Raw genomic sequence first — 17,867 nt, 5'->3', positions numbered from 1 at the left:
AGCAGAGTGTGGAGACCAGAGTCCCCTGCCTGGAGGGAGTGGCAAGGCCTGTGGGTTAATGGGGCCTGACTCCAGACTCCCTCCACCCCAGAAGAACAAGATGCATGGTCCTTCACCCCAAGCCACCTTGCTGGCATTCTTCTAGCAAGAAACAGTAGGGGGCAGTCATACCTGATGACAACGATGACACCATCAAAGATGTTGTAGGGGTTCTTGATGTAGCCAAAGGGACCATACACGAGCAGCTTCAGCAGCATCTCCAGGGCAAAGAGGCTGGTGAAGACGATGTTGCTGATTTCCAGCGCGTTGGTGAGCTCCTCGGGCTGGAGGGCAGGGGGGCATGAAGCAGCAGGCTTTTCCCTGAGCAGGATTTTCCCTGTGTCCCAGTCCTCCTGAATATGGGGCCCCAGGGAGGGGGAGCAAGAACAGCAACCTTGGAGAGTAGGGGGTTTTGGATGCCCTGGCTCATGGGGAGAACCCTCAGAGGGACCAAGAGGAAATGCACTTAAGAGCAATCACCCCAGGAAAGGGTCACATGAAACCCACAACCCCCAGCTACTCTCCAGGGCTGAGTCTCAGGTTCTGGGGACACAGGTCTATTGGGGGCCTATGTGTTGGTTCCGCTCTACCTCCCCTGGGAGCTCCTGGATTCTGTTCTAGACTGCTAGACCAGGAAAGTAGCCCAGGACAGCAGGGCAGTGATTCTGGCTGACATCAGATGGCTAGGCCACAAGCTTCACATGCACACCCAGTCACACAGCCCCACATGCAGTCACACGTGTTCCACAACCACTCCGTGGACTTGGCAGCCGCCTGTTGACAGCCGTTGGCTACGCTTGCCTCCTTCCCCACACACGCCCGCAAACACGAACGCACAGACTCCCCGGCATGCACCCATTGATGGGCAGAAAGGAGCCTCCCCCTGGACAGGAAGGCTCCAGGACTCCCGCGATAATTCTTAGCCTATTCTTGTCACTATGCTACCTTCAGCAAGATCCTCAACCTCTCTGGCCAAAACACTGGAGTTAATTCCAGGGTCGGGGTTTGGGACCAAGGATACATCGTAGAGAGGTCCTCAGAAGAGGAAATGACAAACCCTTCTTGCCAGCCATTCCAGCTCACTAATCACATCTTTTTCCATAAAGAGTGCCTACTGAATGCCTAGCAAGGCTCCAGGCTTTGAGAGAGCTGTAAAAACACGCTGGCCACTCTCCTGCCTCCCAGGAGCTCAGTAACTAGCTGGAACCAAGTCGTACACACATTAAACAATCAAATAACCAATCACAAGTGGGCTCAGACCCTGCCTCAGTGCCAGAATAAATCCAGGAGTTCAGGGGAGAGAAGGTAAAGGGTGAACACACTGGAAAAGGCCGAGTCGGGTGGGTGGCAGCACTTGAACTCCAAAGAGTGAGGGGAGGACAGGAGCCCAGTTCCAGCTGGGGGTAGGAGAGGAGCATAATTGGGATGAGGGCAGAGATATGGCTGGCCTAGGGCAGCCCACTGCCCACCTGACAAGTTAAAGATAAAAGAAAAGCCCAATAGTAGCTCCTCAAAGAGCCCAAGTTACTGAAAGAGGCACACGAGGCCCTCCTTCCATCAGACACCTCCTCCTGCTTACCCAGCTGCCTCGTCTGGCCGCCCAAGCATGAAGCCAGTTCCTGAGCATCACCAAATGTATCCTAATGGCCCCAATCTGTGTGGCCAACCCGGGAGAGCTGGAAGGAAGGGGCTTCTCACTAGCAGATGAAGGGCACTGGAGGCCTCGGGGCCATGACTACTCAGAAAAAGACACGCTTTCAACCTATGCACAGGATTCTGTCCAAAGGCAGGCCTGGAGGCAGGGCTAGGGTCAGCATGGTGGGAAGAGAGCCAGCTGACCAGAGGGTGAGTGGCCACAGTTGGAGCTGCTGTGGCACAGAGCCCGCTGCTCTGGCAGATCTCGAGAAGTCTTTGCTCTGCAGACTGAGTGGGGGCAGAAGGGGCACTGCCACCTGACCTACTTAATGGGGGTCACATAGAGACAAGACCTTTAGTCCCTCCAGTGTGAACACAGTGTAGGAGGCAGGGAAGTGGCCAGTGTTAGTGCAGATAAAGCCCAGAGCTCGCTTCTGACTATGTGGATCCTCCTGCTGCACTCCCAAGTCCAGTCTGCCAGGACGTGGTGGTCAGTGGATCTGTCACTCTGCTGCCTGCCCAATCTTGGACTGGATAATAATAATGAGAACAAACCACACAGGTGTGATGCTTCCCAGGTCCCTGGTTCACCACCTGCTTCACCTCATGCCTTCTATACAATAGCCCCTCGCTGCTGTTACAGATGAGCAGAAGAGTTCAAGGGATGATGGATGACTGGTTTGAAGTCACAGAGCAGGAAGAGCCCGGAATAGGGCCTGACTCCACACCACCCTGACCCCAATAACACTATACAGCCAGGATTCAGACCCAAACCACAGGGACAGTGAGGGGCCTGTGAATCCAGACACAGATGGACTGCATAGATAATGCATCTTCTAATGTTTAATTATATTTTGAATCAACAGAGATGAATGAATACAGAACAAGCTGAGCTGCTGTTGGTGGCACTCGCCTGTAATCCCAGCAACATGGGACGCAGAGGTTGGAGGATCACTTAGAGCAGCCTCATCAACTTAGTAAGACCTTAAGCAACTTAGTAAGACACTGTCTCAGAATAAAAAAATATAAAGGACTGGAGAGGTGACTTAGTGGTTAAGTGCCCCTGGGTTCAACCCCTCATACTCCCCCAGGCAATAAAGAGCAAGTAGATGTGAAAGCACAGCTAAGGTACCACATTTAGGTGCAGTATATCTCACCTAATTTTAGGTATTATAAATTACACAGTTTGAGCATCCCTAATCTGAAAATCCAAAACTTATTAGGCACCAATATGACGTCATAAGTGGAAAATTCCCACCTGACCTCATGTGACAGGTCAGAGTCAAAACACCGGCGCACTAAAAATAACACATAAAATTACCTTCAGGCAATGTATACAAAACACAGATGACTTTTGTATTTAGACATGGGTCCCATCCCCAAGACGTCTCATTACATATATGCAAATCTTCCCAAATCCAAAATCTGAAACACTTCAGGTCCCAAGTATTTTGAGTAAGAGACTTCAAAAAAGATACTAAAAATAAAAATTAATACTTTTTTAAAAAAAGTAGCTGAAAACACCACAGCTTTTGATATGTATTTACTCGATTAATGGATCTTAAAAAGACTACTACTGTGTTTGGTGTGCAGAGAGGTTGTTCTCATCCTGTTCTGACCTTATCGGGGCTCTCAGTAGTTGGCACTGACAGCTGGTGGGCAAGTGCACACCTTGCTCAGCTGCACGCTGACGACAGGTTCACTGAGGATGGTGTGGGGCAGCCCTTAGGGCCTGCAGCATTGGTCCCCATCCGGAAAAGATGGCAGCAAAGTCTGAAGCCCCTACCTGATCCGGTAAAGCAGCTCTAGAGAAGCAGGGGTTCCTGACAGGTGGGAGGGGTCCAAGTACACTCCCTCAGCCCTGCCCCCCTCTCCCTCACACACTTCAGGGCTATGACGCTTCCTTTCTAGGACCCAGTGATCCGTTGGAAAAAAGCCTGCCCCCAACCCCCACCCAGACAGCCAGATCTGTCCAAGTTACTAAATTGGAGACTGGGAACGTTTTGCAAATGCAGGACAGGACACAGAGTCACAATCTTAGCAACATGGTTGCCCCAGGGACCACAGCCATAATTACAGCCACTGCTGCCTGGAAGGGGCAGAGGCAGAGTCAGTTCCTGCTGGTACCCACCATGGTTTGCACTGGGCTAAGGACCATCCTCCCTGGATTCAATTTCCTCCACACTCTCAACCAAATGAGGGAGGGATGTGAGCCTCTCTAACAGCCTAGGAAACTGAGGCTCCGAAAGGAATGGGAACTTGATGGAGGGACATGGCTCCCTTAAAAAGGTACCCAGCTGAATCTCTTGCACTTTCTTCACACCTTTGCCTTCAAGACACCCCCCCCCACACACACATACACACACACAGCAGGCTGCACACAAGCTGATATGGGTCCAGCCTCCACTCCCTGACTCTCTCCAGCTTCAGAAATTCTCTCTTGGGTCAAGGTGGTGTCCTTCCCACTGTTCAAAGAAGTTGAGGTCCACTGGGCACTTGGGTGAGTTGAGGCAGGCAGCCTGAGCTTCTGCATCTAGGTCCTGGCCTGCTTCTCTGTGCTGGTGCTCACTCTAAACCCCTGGCTTCCATCTCCCCCCAAATACCCTCCACTCAGATTATTACTGTGCAGCAACTGTGGCCCCAGGAAAAGTGCTCAGTACTTCCCAGCTCCAGGACGCTCCTGGACTCACGGTAGCTCCTTTGGTTAACCTTTATAGTGTCCTCTGTGTGCAGAACATTCTTAATACAAAAGTGGATTTGAACCTGAACACAGGAGGCCTGCCAACTCTGAGACTTACACCTGTGTGACCTTGGGAAGTCCCAAGATCTCCAGTGGCCTCTTCTGTTAAACAGAGTAACACCACCTCACCACCAGGCTGCTCTGGCAGTTAAGATCTGTGAAACTTGCAGCCCCGGGGCCAAGCTCGGGTGGCCCCAAGGCAGTGATAGTCATAGCAGGCCTCGAATGTGACAGGACAGAGTGTCTAAAACCAGGAGTCCTGCAGCAGCTGAGGTCAGTGGGCCAGTGGGGAGGAAGAGGCAGGAGGATGCCCATGAAGGCATCTCTAGCTGGGGGCAGTCGTGGCAAAGGAGCAGGGAAAGAGGTGTGGGCAGGGAGGACTCAGGACCCAGGATCCAGCAGTCTGCCCAGCCAGAAGGTGAAAAGGGCTGGTGGGGCACAGGGATGTAAGGATGGCAGGGCCCAGAAAGAACGGCCTTGCTCCCTGACTCGGGCTGGACTTGCCTCTGCTACCCACAGTCCCACCATTGAGGCTCAGGGTGCCGGGTGGGGGGGGTTGGAGATGTGCAAAGCCTGGTATTAAAAAGATTAATCTGGCTGCAGTGGTGGCAGCATGCGCATGGCTTGGAGGGGAGAGATGAGGACCAATTAGGGGACACTGCAGCGGTCTAGGCAGGAGGCTGAGAACCAGCTCTGGCTGACAGTGATGTGCCTTTCACAAAAAAGCATAAGGGGGTAAACAAGCCTTGCTAGAGCTGGGGAGAGGGCAGGGACAAGGCACCTTACCCCTGCTCAAGTGCCACCTCCATCTCCCATCTTGTCAGCTCCACCTGCTCCACTGAGCCTGAAATCTCTGCTCCCCTACTGGGACTCCTCGGCTCACCTCACCTCACCTCTGCTTCTGATGGCCCTGCTGCCCACTTTGCCCCACCCTCAGCAGAGGGGGTCCAGATGGGCTGCAGTGATGGTGTAAGAGTCACTGAGTAAGCAGGAGGAGAGCCTTCAAGGAGGTGTGGGAAGTCAGGGACACCTGGGCGGCAGGGGGTTCCCAGAGGGTCTCTCAGGTCTCATCCTGCAGATCGCTGCCTTGCTCTTTCCCCCTCAGCTTTGAACCTGGCCTCTCTGAGACACCTCCTCTAGTACCCTCATGCCCACGGTGCCCCATTCAATGTCACTGTGCCCCCAGTGACTCTTAACCAGGGGCAATGCTGAGGGCTGGCTTTAACCCCTCCCCACCATCTCCTAGGACCCCAAAGGCTCTTCTAGTTAACACAAAAGCCAGGTAGGCACAGTGTCCCAGGGTCTGGCTCAGCCTCCAGACAACCAGCCCAATGCCCTGCTACTTAGCCTTGTCCTGCACCAACCTGGACGACCTCTAAACTAGATCCCATGGTGGACAATCTAAAGCCTGCCCTCGGCGCAGACTTCAGAGGGCCAGGTAAGTCCCCATGCCTACGGCTTCCCTACTGCAGCTCTAGAACTGCTGAGCATGGCTATACGAGTCGCAGATGAAGCTCTGCTGACTGGACAGGCGAAGCCTGCTGGGTGGCCCCAGGGCTGCTTTATGCCTGCACTCAGTTCTCTGTTCTCCCACCTTTCTGGGTCTCCATTTCTGTCCCCCTGGAGCTGCCTCAAAACTTCCCCATTTCCCAGGCCCCAGCCTCCACCCACCATGTCTCTTGCTCCATTGCTCTGAAACCTGCATCCTCTCCGGGAAGGGAGCTGCCCCTCTACACTCAGAATCTGATCTTCTGCCCCCCAGGGTTCCCTCCCATCAGTTACCCCCCACTTCTCCACCCTCCTTCCTCTCTGCTGAAATGCAGAAACCTCCTGCATGAGTCCAGGCCCAGATACCCCTGAACTGTGGCCCCATCATGCCAGCTATCTCCAGAGGCCATCTTTCTGCCCTCCTCTTAGTGGACACCTTGACAGTATCTGTCTGTGCCGGCCCCTCCTTCGTTGTGTCTGGCCTCCCCTGGCTTCCCTGACCCTGTGCAGCCACCTCCTGCCTCTCCTGGGGCTCTTCTCCCTCTGTTCTCCCCTTGGGCCAACATTCCACAGGGCTTAGTCTGAGCCTGCTCTCCCCCCACCCCTCGCTTGGCGCCCTCCCTCCACCATCACCCCCACTCCCAACTCTCCAGCTGTCACTGGGGTGTAGAGGACACTAAACAATCTCCCTCCAAACCCCCAGGCTTCTCATCCAGAGAGCCAAGGCCTGCCTGATATCCCTCCCAGCATGGCCCACAGCCATCTCAAACTCAGCACTTCCAAAACAAACCCTCTCACCTCTTCTTCCAAACCTGCTCTGGCCCCCAGCTTCCTGCCTTTGCCATTCCTGGATATTCTGAACTGGAACTTGGGGGTTATCTAGGACTCAGGCCTGCCCTTCCTCCCTCCCTGACAGTCAGCTGCCCAGGCCCCCAGAGCCTGCCAGTGGGACTGCTGGTCTCTTCACCCCCTCATTCTCCTTAGGGCCCTCGCTGCCTCTGATCTCAACAGTAGAAATAGTCCCCAGCCCCTCCCCAATGCACCTTGCACCTACTGGAAGCTCTGGCTTCCTTCAGCTGCCAGGCTGGACTCACGTCACTGTCACCCCCTACCCCTCTTGCCAAGTCACCCGGTGCTTTTATCGGTCAGGCTTCTAGAAGATCCCCTCATCCTTCCACTTAGACCTCTCCGTTCCTGCCCCCAGCTATCAATTCCACTCATCCTTCCAGCCCTCTCTCGAAAGCCACCTCCTTCACAAAGACATTTCAAATCCCTCACCTGGGGGTGAGCACCTCCCCTCCATCCCGAGTGCCTTTTATGGCATTTGGCACTAGTGGTCCACGGAAAAGACAGACTTTTCCACTAGAACCCACACTTCTTGGGGGCTCTGGCTCTGCTCCTCAGCCCTCTGACATTCTAGTGTTTTCTTCTAGTGTGCCGTGCTCAGGATGTGCACCCCTTGTGGGGCGCGGGGAGCCTGGAGCCAAGGCATGAAAGCACCCTTCAACCAGATGCCTCTGCAACAGCGCCCTGCCTGCTCCCACCTCCTAGACCCCTAGTGGGGGCTAGGTCTTCCCAGCCCTAAATTCCTCTACCTGGAAACCAAAGGACAGGCTTGAGTAGAAGGCATCTATAAACCTTTGCCCTCAAAGGCCACACATGGGGTATCTGCATGTGTGTGTTCTGGGGAAAGAGTTTCTCGATATTCAGTAGGATCAAAAACTAATCTGCAACTCCCTTCAAAAATTGAGGCCTGGGCAGGCCCAGTGGCACACACTAGTGGTAATCCTAACAACTCGAGAGCCTGAGGCAAGAGGATTGTAAGTTCGAGGATAACCTCAGCAACTTAGGCCCTAAGCAGCTTAGCAAGATCCTGTCTCAAAATTTTAAAACAAAAAAAATTTTTTTTGAAGGGCTGAGGTCATGGCTCAGTGGCAGAGTGCCTCTGGGTTCAATCCCCAGTGCAAAAACAAAAACAAAAAAAAAGTTGAGACCTACCACATCTGGGTACCCCCGCCCCACCTCCAGCTTTCCTGGCAGTGAACAGCCAATCTCGTTTATAAATAGAAACCTCTAGACATGTATCTGGAGTGACAAGATGGGCCCAGAATCTGAGCAGTGAGCAGAATTGTCCCCTACCCTGTCCTCTCCTGGCCTGCAAGGCCATCTACCTTGGACCCTCCCTCCCTCTGTTCATCTTTCTTCTAGAATAGAAGGGTAGCACCTGCACCCCTGCTGTGACTCAGAGCCAGAAAGAAGATGATTAGGAAGTGCCTGATCCCCCAAGACCCCATCCTGTACCCTCCTGTCCTCCTAGAAGGGACTTGCCCCAGTATAGCCCCAGGTGGGAGACAGGTTCCAAGACTACTTCTTTTCCAATCCCTTTGGACATGGCACCAGGATGTTCCCCAGCCTGAATATGCTCAAGCCTCATGCTTCAACTCTAGGCAGAAACCTGACAGTTATCCTTGCTGCTCTCTTCCCCCGAATAGCTAACTGGGGCTGAGTCTGCCTGTTACCTCCCCTCACCCCTTCCTCTCCACCTCCAGAGAAAAACATAAAGTAGGAACTGCCTGGACCACTTCAGTAGTCTTCCTTGGCCCCCTGCCTTCTTCTCCCCTCTTTTCTTTCTACTCCACACATAGCTTCCCAGAGGACTTTTGATGTTGACCTGCTTAAATCTACCTGAAGCAGTAGCACATGCCTGTAATCTCAATGTCTCGGGAGGCTGAGGCAGGAGTATCACAGCTCGAGGCCAGCCTCAGCAACTTAGTAAGACTCTGGCTGGGGATGTGTCTCAGTGGTAAAGCCCCCCTGCACAGTCTCCACTGCAGGGAGAGGACCTAGCATCTTCAGAATAAAATTCAAACTACTGCCTAGGCCTCTCAAGACATGACTTTCCTCCAATCTCACCTCTTATCACTTGTCCATCTGAACTCCCATCTAGTGCCACACACATTCTGAAGACTTGCACTTAGTTTTTGTGTCTGGTGCCACTGGCCCTACCTGTCCTGTGCCCTGCCTTCTTTTCTTCACTGACTACACCCAACCTGTCCCTCCAACAGCTCTGAGTACATCTCTCCCCAGTTTCACATCCGGGGACATGTTGGTAGCTGGGAAATGGCTATGGTGGGGGCATCTGCACCATGGAAATTGATGAACATTACACATCAAGGTTGGTTTGTCTTATAAACTCTCATATAATCAATTGATGAGTTTGTTTAATGAATTCGTTTTGCAGCACTAGGGATAGAACCGAGGGTCTGGCACACACACAGGACAAGAGCTCTACCATTGAGATGTATCCCCTGTCCCCTTTCTAATTTTATTTCAATTTTACTTTATTCCACTTGTTAAATTGCCCAGGTTGGCCTTGAACTTGCAATCCTCTGCCCTCAGCCTCCTAAGTAGCTGGGATTACAGGCATGCACCACTGCAACCAGATTTTGTTTTGCTTTGTTTTTTTGAGGGCTGGATGTTAAACATTTATCTGCATGTTACTGCTTAGGCCAGCTCATCTGCACAGGGATGGCTGGATGGACGGGTGCCACGTACTGCCTCCTGGGGGCTTGGGAACACACACCTGTGCTCACCCGACCTCAGCTCACAGGCTTTCTAAGCCCAGTTATGTTCTTGCTCCTTCCTCGGAATCCTGCATCCTTGTCCCTCTCACCAGTCCCCTGGGCATACCCATTCTGCCAGCTCTCAGCCAGTTGGTGGTTAAGGGGCAAAGGAAGCATGGGGTCAACCTTGGAAAGGGTGGGGTATGACAAAGTGGTGCTCCCTTTGTCAAGAGGCAGGTGGAGAGGGTGGGGTTGGGGAGCCAGAGTCATGAGAGGTTACGGGCTGCCACCACCAGACAGATCATCCTCCCTGGCAGGGAAACAGAATGACAGATAAAGCAGGTGGCACTGGGAGAGGATGGGAGAGGACGGGACCTAGGGAGGAGAAGAGGGCTGGGGATCTGTCTCTGGGCACACTTAGCAACCCCCTCTGCAGTGTCCCCCTATCCAATCAATACCAGGATCAATGGATGAAATCGTCTCATTAAGAGCACTGCCGGGAGAGCAGGAGCCCCGGGCTCCCTCGGCCTCCCTCCCTGTCTCCTTCAGCTCTTCTTCCTGAAGCCACCTCTCCTGCAGTTAGCACCTTCAGAGTCCCTGTCTCCCTCTCCCTGCCCGTCTCTGTCCTCCTTTGCATCTGGGTCTCCGTCTCTGTGCCTCCATCTGTCTGTGACTCTGTCTTTCCCTCCACTTCTCTGTCTCCCTTGTCTCTGTCATCTCAGTCCCCCTCCTCCTAGGTCTCCATCTCCTTCTTGTCTCCCCGTCTCCCGCTCTGAGCCCCCTCTGTGTCTCTGTCTTTCAGCTCCACATGTCTCTTCACTCCTGTCCCTGGCACCCCCTCCAGCCTGCTCAGGGGCCCAGATGGCGGGACGTTCACGCCGCAGTGCCTGTGAGCACAGGGCCATGGCAGCTTCTGGGGCTTTCTCAACTCCCGCCCGGAGCCTGCCGGGCAGCAGTCAGTCATCTGCCCAGCCTGCTGGGGACTCCCACTCATCCCATGGGGCCCTCAGCAACTAGGTCCTCCTCTCTACACCACATACTGCTCCCACGGAGGAAGACCTCCCCGCTGCTGAGGGGGTCAGCAGAAACCATGGCTGTCCCCTCAGTTTCCTCAGGAACTTGGGCAAGGAGATGCTGCAGGAACCCCAACTGATGGCTTTTATTTCCTCTCTGAGGGGCATCCTTCTTGACATCTAACTGAAAGCCCTCTTGCTGTGGCTTCATATGCCCTCAGTCTTGTGACTCAGCCTCTTCCCAGTGCAATCAAAACCTCCATCAGCAAGCATCTGGCTGGGAGGGCCTGCTGGGTGCACACCCCAGAGGGAATGGGGACTCGGAGCATGTGCCCCCTGGGGAGGGAACTGACCATGGCCAGCACTGGGTGAGGCAAAGAAGACTGAGGTTCAGGTAGGCATGGGAGCCAGAGTCAGGAGAGGTTATGGGCTGCCACCACCTAGGTCCCAGAAGGAGCTAATGTTGGCCCCACCTCAGCTTCCCCCACCCGCCTGGCAGAGCAAAGCACCTCTCCCCGGGAGGCTGGCAGAGTCAGCATGTGCACACACACCCACGCCCCACGCAGCCCAGACACAACACGCCCACCACGGTGCCATGCGCGCCCACCTGCTGGCACCACAGAAGTGTCCTACCCCCTGCCTCGCCTCCATAGGGTAGGAAAGGGGCAGAGCTGCTGGGGGCCAGGCTATTGAGGCAAGAGGAAGGACAGCCAGAGCCAGTGTGATGCGATGGTGATGGGGTGGGGGGTGGGGGACGCATCTGGCTAAAGGTAAGAGCTAAGTCCTTGCAACACTGCGGGGCAGAGGTCAGTGGGGTACAGGGCTTGATTCTCCTGAAAGGTGAACATCCTCCTGTCTGCTCTAGCCCCAGCTTGCACCTGCTCCCCAATCCTAACCCAGAATCCTCCTCGCCCTGTGCCTGCACCACCACACCCACCCACCTGCCCTGGCCAGGTCCCACCTGGTCAGGAAGCCCCTTCCATGGTGTGCTATGCTGGTTCAGGACCCCTCATGCCTCGGCCCCTGATGTGGGGAGGCAAATTCCCTAGTTCCCAACCAGGGAAGGTGGCCCAGTCTCTCCCCACTGCCCCAGGGGGCACCAACACCTGGAAGAGGAGAGTAGGAGAGAAGGGCACAGAAGGATCCTGCCCACTGGCCTCTCTCCTTTTGAAGGACCAGTCTGAAGGGTTATGGGCCAGGTTAAGGGCTGGCTTTGAGGGAGGAAGCCCAGCCAGCTGTGAGGCCCCATGGTGCAGCCCAACATGTGTGGAGTAGAGGCCAGTGGGGTCCCCCCAGGCCACACTCTGTCTCTGCACAGCTCCAAGAGGGAGAACGTCTTCCTCCCCTCAGCCCAGATCCCACAGCTCACAGCCGTCTGCCCCACAAAGGAAGCCTGCTCCCTCTTCCACATGACAGCCCTTCAAATATTTGAAGACAGCTCGCCAGTCCCCGCTGAGACTCCTCTCCTCCTGACTAAACATCCCGCTCCTCAGAACAAGATCTCAGATGCTCTGGCTTCAAGTCATCTTGCCATGCTGGGCACTGTTGTCTACCTAGAGCCACCCTGGTTCACAGCCAGCCTCCTGACCCCAGGCCAGGCCAAGACTGCTCCCTGCATGACCCCGCATGACCCCAGGCCCAGCCACCATGCCCCTCCTCACTCCCATCGGCAGGCTGGCCTCAAATCAGTCACCAGTACCCACTGAGCTAGGTGAATGCTGGGGGCCCCCCATCACTGCCCCTGTCTGCTACACCTTCTCTAAAGTCCCAAATGCCTTCCAGGGACCTGTCTTTCCCCACATGCCAGTCAGTACTTGTTGTCTATCCACATAAAGCCCGTCTGCTCTGACAAGCCTTCCCAGACAGAATACACCTGCCCCTGCCTGGGCCACTTCCACACTCAGAAACTGTATGGCACTCATGATAGTCACCCTCCAGGGTCCCCGCACATCACTACATGTCCCTCTTCCCATCCTCCCTGCAGGCTAGCAGCATGGAGAGGAATGGAGCCCAAGAGAGGAACCAAATCCCAGGAGGCAGGAGGAGATGACGGGGCCCTAGAGAGAAGAGACACAGCTGGCAGGAACCAGCCTGGCCCGCACTCCTACCTGCTCATGGTACTCGATGCCCATGCTGAGGGTATTGACCAGGATGGCGATCATGATTCCCCGGCCAAAGTACTTGCTATCCACAATCTTCCGGAAAGTGTCACAAATCAGCTTCCAGAAGGCCAGCACAGAGCCAGGCTCTGTGACAGGGCCCAGGCTCCGTCGCCGCCGGCTGTGGGGGTCCCGGAGGTCGCTGTGCTGGGCATCCTGTGTGAATTCATAAACAGCCTCGCTGTCTGAATCAGGCACCTCGTGGTCGGCAGGCTCCAGCTCCCCTGCTCCCGGCCGGGCACAGTAAGGACAGCTGTCAGGACCACAGGCTCCACTGTCTGCCTTCAGACAAGGGCTGGAGATCTTGCAGGAGCTCTGGCAGGCGCCTGAAATAGGAGAGCAGAGGTCAGAAGCAGCAGGGCTCTCACCTGGGGCTCTCCTGCCTTTGGTGGAAGCACTAAGTGAGGGAGGAAGGCTGGGTTGTCACAGTGTTGAGGATGCCGGGCATTCAGTGGGCCGGGGTGCTGAGTGCCCCGCAACACAGGCAGTCCTGAACACAATGTGCCCCACGTCAACAGCAGCCCATTGATGGTACTGCTGAATATCCTAGGGTTCAGGCAGAGAGGTGGTCTTGATGTCCTCTGAGGTCCTGTACAGCTTCTATGTCCTGGAAGCCTTCAGCAAGGAACTTGAATCAGGTCTGTACCAACACCCCTCCAAGGGATCGAGACCCACCCAAACACATGCACTCGTCCCACACACACACACTAGACATGTGCACATGTGCCCTACATGTATGCACTCATACACACACTGTGCACATGCTATTTTCACAATACAACATGTACAGACACCAAACATAAGAACACACACTCACACCACCCAGTGCATATATGCCAGACCCCTATACACATGTGCATAATACACCAGAAAAAAATCACCCATACATGTCAGACACCTGTGTGCACATGAACACCAGACACATGTATTCATGTGTGTCTGGCTGCAGCTGCAGGGAGGCAGGTGGCTGGAGAGACCACCCCTGTCTGAGGGACCCACCCACAGGTGGTGACTATCTCACTCCCCCATGACACAGGTGTTCCACCCATCAGATCAGCAACTCCAAGCACCTGCTGCTCCTGCCTGGGATCTCTCTGTGGAGAGGACATGAGACTTGGCATGGGGCACAGCCACACACCATTTCTCCACGGGCTTCAGAGATGGATGGTTTGCACTTCACTCACGGAACAACATGGGCAAGCCATGAGATCCCTCCAAGCCTCCTTTATCTCATGCATACAATGGGGACCCTATTCAAGCTTATCATCTGAACTGTCCAGAGGATCCAAAGGGACCTGGTCTTCCAAGCAGATGACATGCATACCACTGGGACAACAGTGGTTAGATATTATTGCAAACAGTATAGAGCAGAGAGCATAATGGGTACACATTACACAGCAGCTGTTATCATTACAATGTAGGCATTATGGTCCCCATTTTAACCCATGAGAAAATTAGGACTCAAAGAAGTGACGAAACTGGTTGAAGATGCCAGGACCATAAGAAGCAGCCTGGGAATCTGAGCCCCGGTCTCTCTGAGTCCAGAACCCTAGTCTTCTCTGGGACACCACCCAGCCCCAGCCCAGCGTTCTCACCCGTGCTCTGCGTCTCTAGCAGCTTGTGCATGGAGCTATAGGGCCCGGGTGGGATGTTGAGGCTGGTGAGGGTGGGGGGCCCGGAGCTGGGGGCCACCTCTACTAGTGCCTTCTCCTTCAGCATCTCTGGTGGAGGGCTGGTGTGCACAGTGGGGTACACCTTCCCGCTACCCACAGTTCTGCCCGACGCCTCAGATGGGGACCTGGGAGGGGGTGCCGGGCAGCGGACTGGCTCCAAGTGGCAGTCGGCATGGTAGAAGCTGTGCACAGACTCCGCACCCCCTGGAGGGCCCCCAGAGAGGGTGGGTGTCGAGGGTGGTGGCAGCATGAGCCTGCGGGACCCGTTGGCATCCCTGTCTTGGATCTCTGGGCTGGCCCGGGGGGCCCTGAGCGTCCCGTTGCCCAGGTGGTAGTGGTGGTGGTGATGGTGGTGGTGGTGCACCAGGTGGTGGACGGACAGGCGGCGGTGTGAGCGAGAGCAGCTGCCACTGGGCTGGGGCTCCTGGCTCCTGAGGGCCGCTGGGCTGCTCAGCAGTCCAGCCCGCACACCCACGGCCCGAGAGAGCTGGGCCAGCCTGCGGGCTGCCTTGCGGATGATGTACACCAGGTACTTGAGCAGCTCCTCGTAGCAGCTGCCCGGCTCAGAGAAGCTAGCCAGGGTGCTGGCATTAGACAAGAACCGCACACGTTGCTCCCGCATCAGCTGGCTTTCCCGCTGCTTGGTCTCCGAGAACTGCGTGGCAATCACCACCAGGCACAGGTTGATCATGAAGAAGGAGCCCACCTGTAGGGGTGGGGACAGGAAGAGGAGATGTCCTGAAGAAAAGGGAATCGCAATGCCAGCCACCACACAGGGAACTTTCGACACCACAGGTCTTGGGCTTCATGATTTTCCCAGAAGGATCTTATTTTATTCTGCCAAGCTTGGGAGATGATGCTACTAAAAATCTCTCCATTTGAGTGGTAAGGGAGTTGAGACTCAGAGAGATCAAGGAAGTCGCTGCAGATTACTCAGCTAATACGGAGAAAGTTGTAAGACTTGAACTGAGCCCTGTGAAATTGTAAGGTGTTGCTATAATGATATCCTGGGAGGTTACCTCCCAAGGTCCCTCTCCCAAATACACCCACTCTTGGAGACTCTAAGCACCTCTCCCCAGGAGAATAGAGAATGCTATGGATATCAATGCAATATTAGGGACATGGCACCTTAAAATTGGATTGAGACTTTTAGATTTGTTCATAAGATTCCTACTTCTAGTCCCAATTCCAGTTTAGGGGAGATCCTTAACCACTGAGCTTCAATATCCTCATCTAAAATTGGGACCACTGGACTGGCCTGGACCCCTTTTCCCTGTGCCTCTCCCCTCACCTAGTGGGGCAAGGGCCGAATCCACACTCTACAGACAGGTCAGATCACCACTCTGCCTTTCCCCTGATCTCCCAGCCCCCATTTCCATGCCTCAGTTTCCCCAGGATCCTGGGGAGGCCATCGCTTGGACAGTAATCCTGAATGGTGGAAATGAATATTTATGGTGACAAAGCAGATTTTTTTTTCTAGATGGTGTCCTAGTAATTATGATAATTAGCTTCACTAGTGTGATTTCAGAGAGCTGTTTGGAAAGATTTTTAAGGGGATGTGTGGGAGGGTGGAAACAAGGCCCCTTAACCCCCTGGCTACTCCCCCCTCCCCAACTAAACACTGGAGGACAGCAATAATTTTGAGACTGGCTTCCCTGAAGCACCCACCTTGCCCCCGAGGAGATGGTCAGAGATGGGAACAGGCCTCTACCAGGCTTCACCCCAAGCTCAGCCACTCTTCCGCACCAGGGAAAGTGACAGAGGCAAGAGTGGGTAGCCTTGGGGACTTGCTCATTCGCAGGGCTACCCTTCAGTCTCTCTCATCAGAAGAGAGTAAATCTTAATCTCTTTTAAATCTCCTCTCAATATCTGTCCCTCCATCTGGTTCTGTTGTTGGCCTCTTGGTAACATGGTAAAAGAGCTGGACATGGAGTTGACACCCTGGAGTTGAATTCTCAGCCCACTAAAGCCTCTTACTTCCTATGTGATCTGGACCTAGTGACCAACCCACTGGGAATCTGAGTTCTCACTTAGGGGTTGGAGACCACCATTCCTGCACCAGAAACCCCATAGGAGCCTATGAAGACCTAGCAGGCAGCAGATGTTACAAAACACTCCATAATGCTGCTCCACCCAGCACGATTAAGCTACAGCTTAGGCAAAGCACAAGGTGAAGGCAGATAAATGAGGACAGCCCAGGGTCCTCATCTGTAAATTGGAGATGGTAACAAGATCACAGTGAGAATTAAATGCCCAGCAAATAGAAGTGCTGAGAGCAGGAGCCTGCACACAGTAAGTGCTCAATAAATATCAGCTATAAGTAGTAGCACCAGAATTATTAACTACGAATGGTAGTGATTAAAACTATTAAATATTGCTGGTTTTGCCTGTCTTCTGTCTTTGTAAAGCCTTGGGATTTCTGAGCTGGGAGAACAAGAGATTGCACAGTGTTTCTCAACACGGATTGGAATTTGGGGTGGAATAATTCTTTGCAAATGTTTTAGGATGCTAAGCATCTCTCCCCTCCCCCCAACAAAATGTCAACAGTGTTCCCCTTAGTCCTCCTAAAAGACAGAACCACACTTTTCCATTTCTGAATGGAAATAGGGCTCTAGAAGAGCCCTATTCCTAGGTAAAACCCATCTGCTTTATTCATGAAGAATCAGAAGCTCAGGGTGGGGTTGGGAGCCTCCTAGGAATGATTTGTACAAGGTCATAAGAGTAGTAAGTGGTAGAATCAGGCCTTGACCTTGGATTCCTCCTGACTCCTCATCAGGTGTCCTTCCCACCACAGGACAGATGCCTTCTCTATGGGACTTGTCCTAAGAGCGAAGAACTTCAGACCAAGCAAGCCTTCCCTTCTCTGGACTGTCCCCACCCGTGCCCTCAGCATCTGCCATTCCCATGGGGGCTGTAGGGGTCACTCACGATGATGAGGAGGATGAAGTAGATGAAGTTGTAGAAGGAATGAGCATCCATCACAAAGTACATGATGTCGACCCAGCCCTCCAGTGTGATGACCTGGGGAAGCCAAGAGGGACAGGCTGACTCTGGGCCCACTAAAGCCTCTTCCAGTCTCCTCCAGTGGCCTAGGCACCCACTCCAATTCCAAGAGCAACCACTCTCAGGCTGCACCACGTGCTGGGGCTGGCTTCTGGGGAACGTCCCAGGACCCCGGTGGCCCCACCTGGAAGATGGCAATCCAGGCATAGCCGATGTTGTCAAAGTTGATGGCGCCCTTGAAGGGGTTGTGCTCGCCTGCGGAGCAGTTGGTATAATACTGGTTCCAGTTGACACAAGTGGTGTTGCTGGAGCTGTTGTAGGCCTCGTAGTCCAGACCACAGGGCGGGCCGCCACCGCCCTCCCCGCGCAGCGTGGGCACGCTCCTACAGGACCGCATGCCATTCTCACGGGGCTGGGAGCAGATGAAGGGACTCTCGTCTTCATTCTCTGTCTGGTAGTAGGGCTCCAGGTCCACACTCAGGGGACTGCGGGATGGGGACAGCCACAGGAATGAGGCTGAGGAGCGGGGTTCTCCATGGAGGGAGCCAGGAAAG

The 17,867-nt window shown here is 54.3% G+C and overlaps 1 protein-coding gene across 30 annotated transcripts in view; it reads right to left on the bottom strand.

Annotated features, from left to right (window-relative positions):
- Cacna1g (calcium voltage-gated channel subunit alpha1 G) overlaps positions 1–17,867 on the bottom strand; it is a 62,572-nt gene that overhangs the window by 33,941 nt on the left and 10,764 nt on the right. For 29 of the 30 annotated variants that reach the window (XM_076870629.2, XM_076870621.2, XM_076870625.2 and 26 more), the window contains exons 6-10: positions 17,498–17,798; positions 17,239–17,331; positions 14,233–15,016; positions 12,587–12,963; positions 172–323 (exon numbers count right to left, since the gene is read on the bottom strand). In XM_076870629.2, the coding sequence (XP_076726744.1) occupies positions 172–323; positions 12,587–12,963; positions 14,233–15,016; positions 17,239–17,331; positions 17,498–17,798 (1,707 nt within the window). The remainder of the gene's footprint in view (positions 1–171; positions 324–12,586; positions 12,964–14,232; positions 15,017–17,238; positions 17,332–17,497; positions 17,799–17,867) is intronic. The other variant, XM_076870639.2, reaches the window with a different exon arrangement.

Source organism: Callospermophilus lateralis, chromosome 11 (assembly GCF_048772815.1).
Source record: "Callospermophilus lateralis isolate mCalLat2 chromosome 11, mCalLat2.hap1, whole genome shotgun sequence".
Taxonomy (NCBI): Eukaryota; Metazoa; Chordata; class Mammalia; order Rodentia; family Sciuridae; genus Callospermophilus; species Callospermophilus lateralis.
The sequence above is the reverse complement of the archived record's forward strand: the minus strand, read 5'-3'. Positions and strand labels throughout refer to the sequence as shown.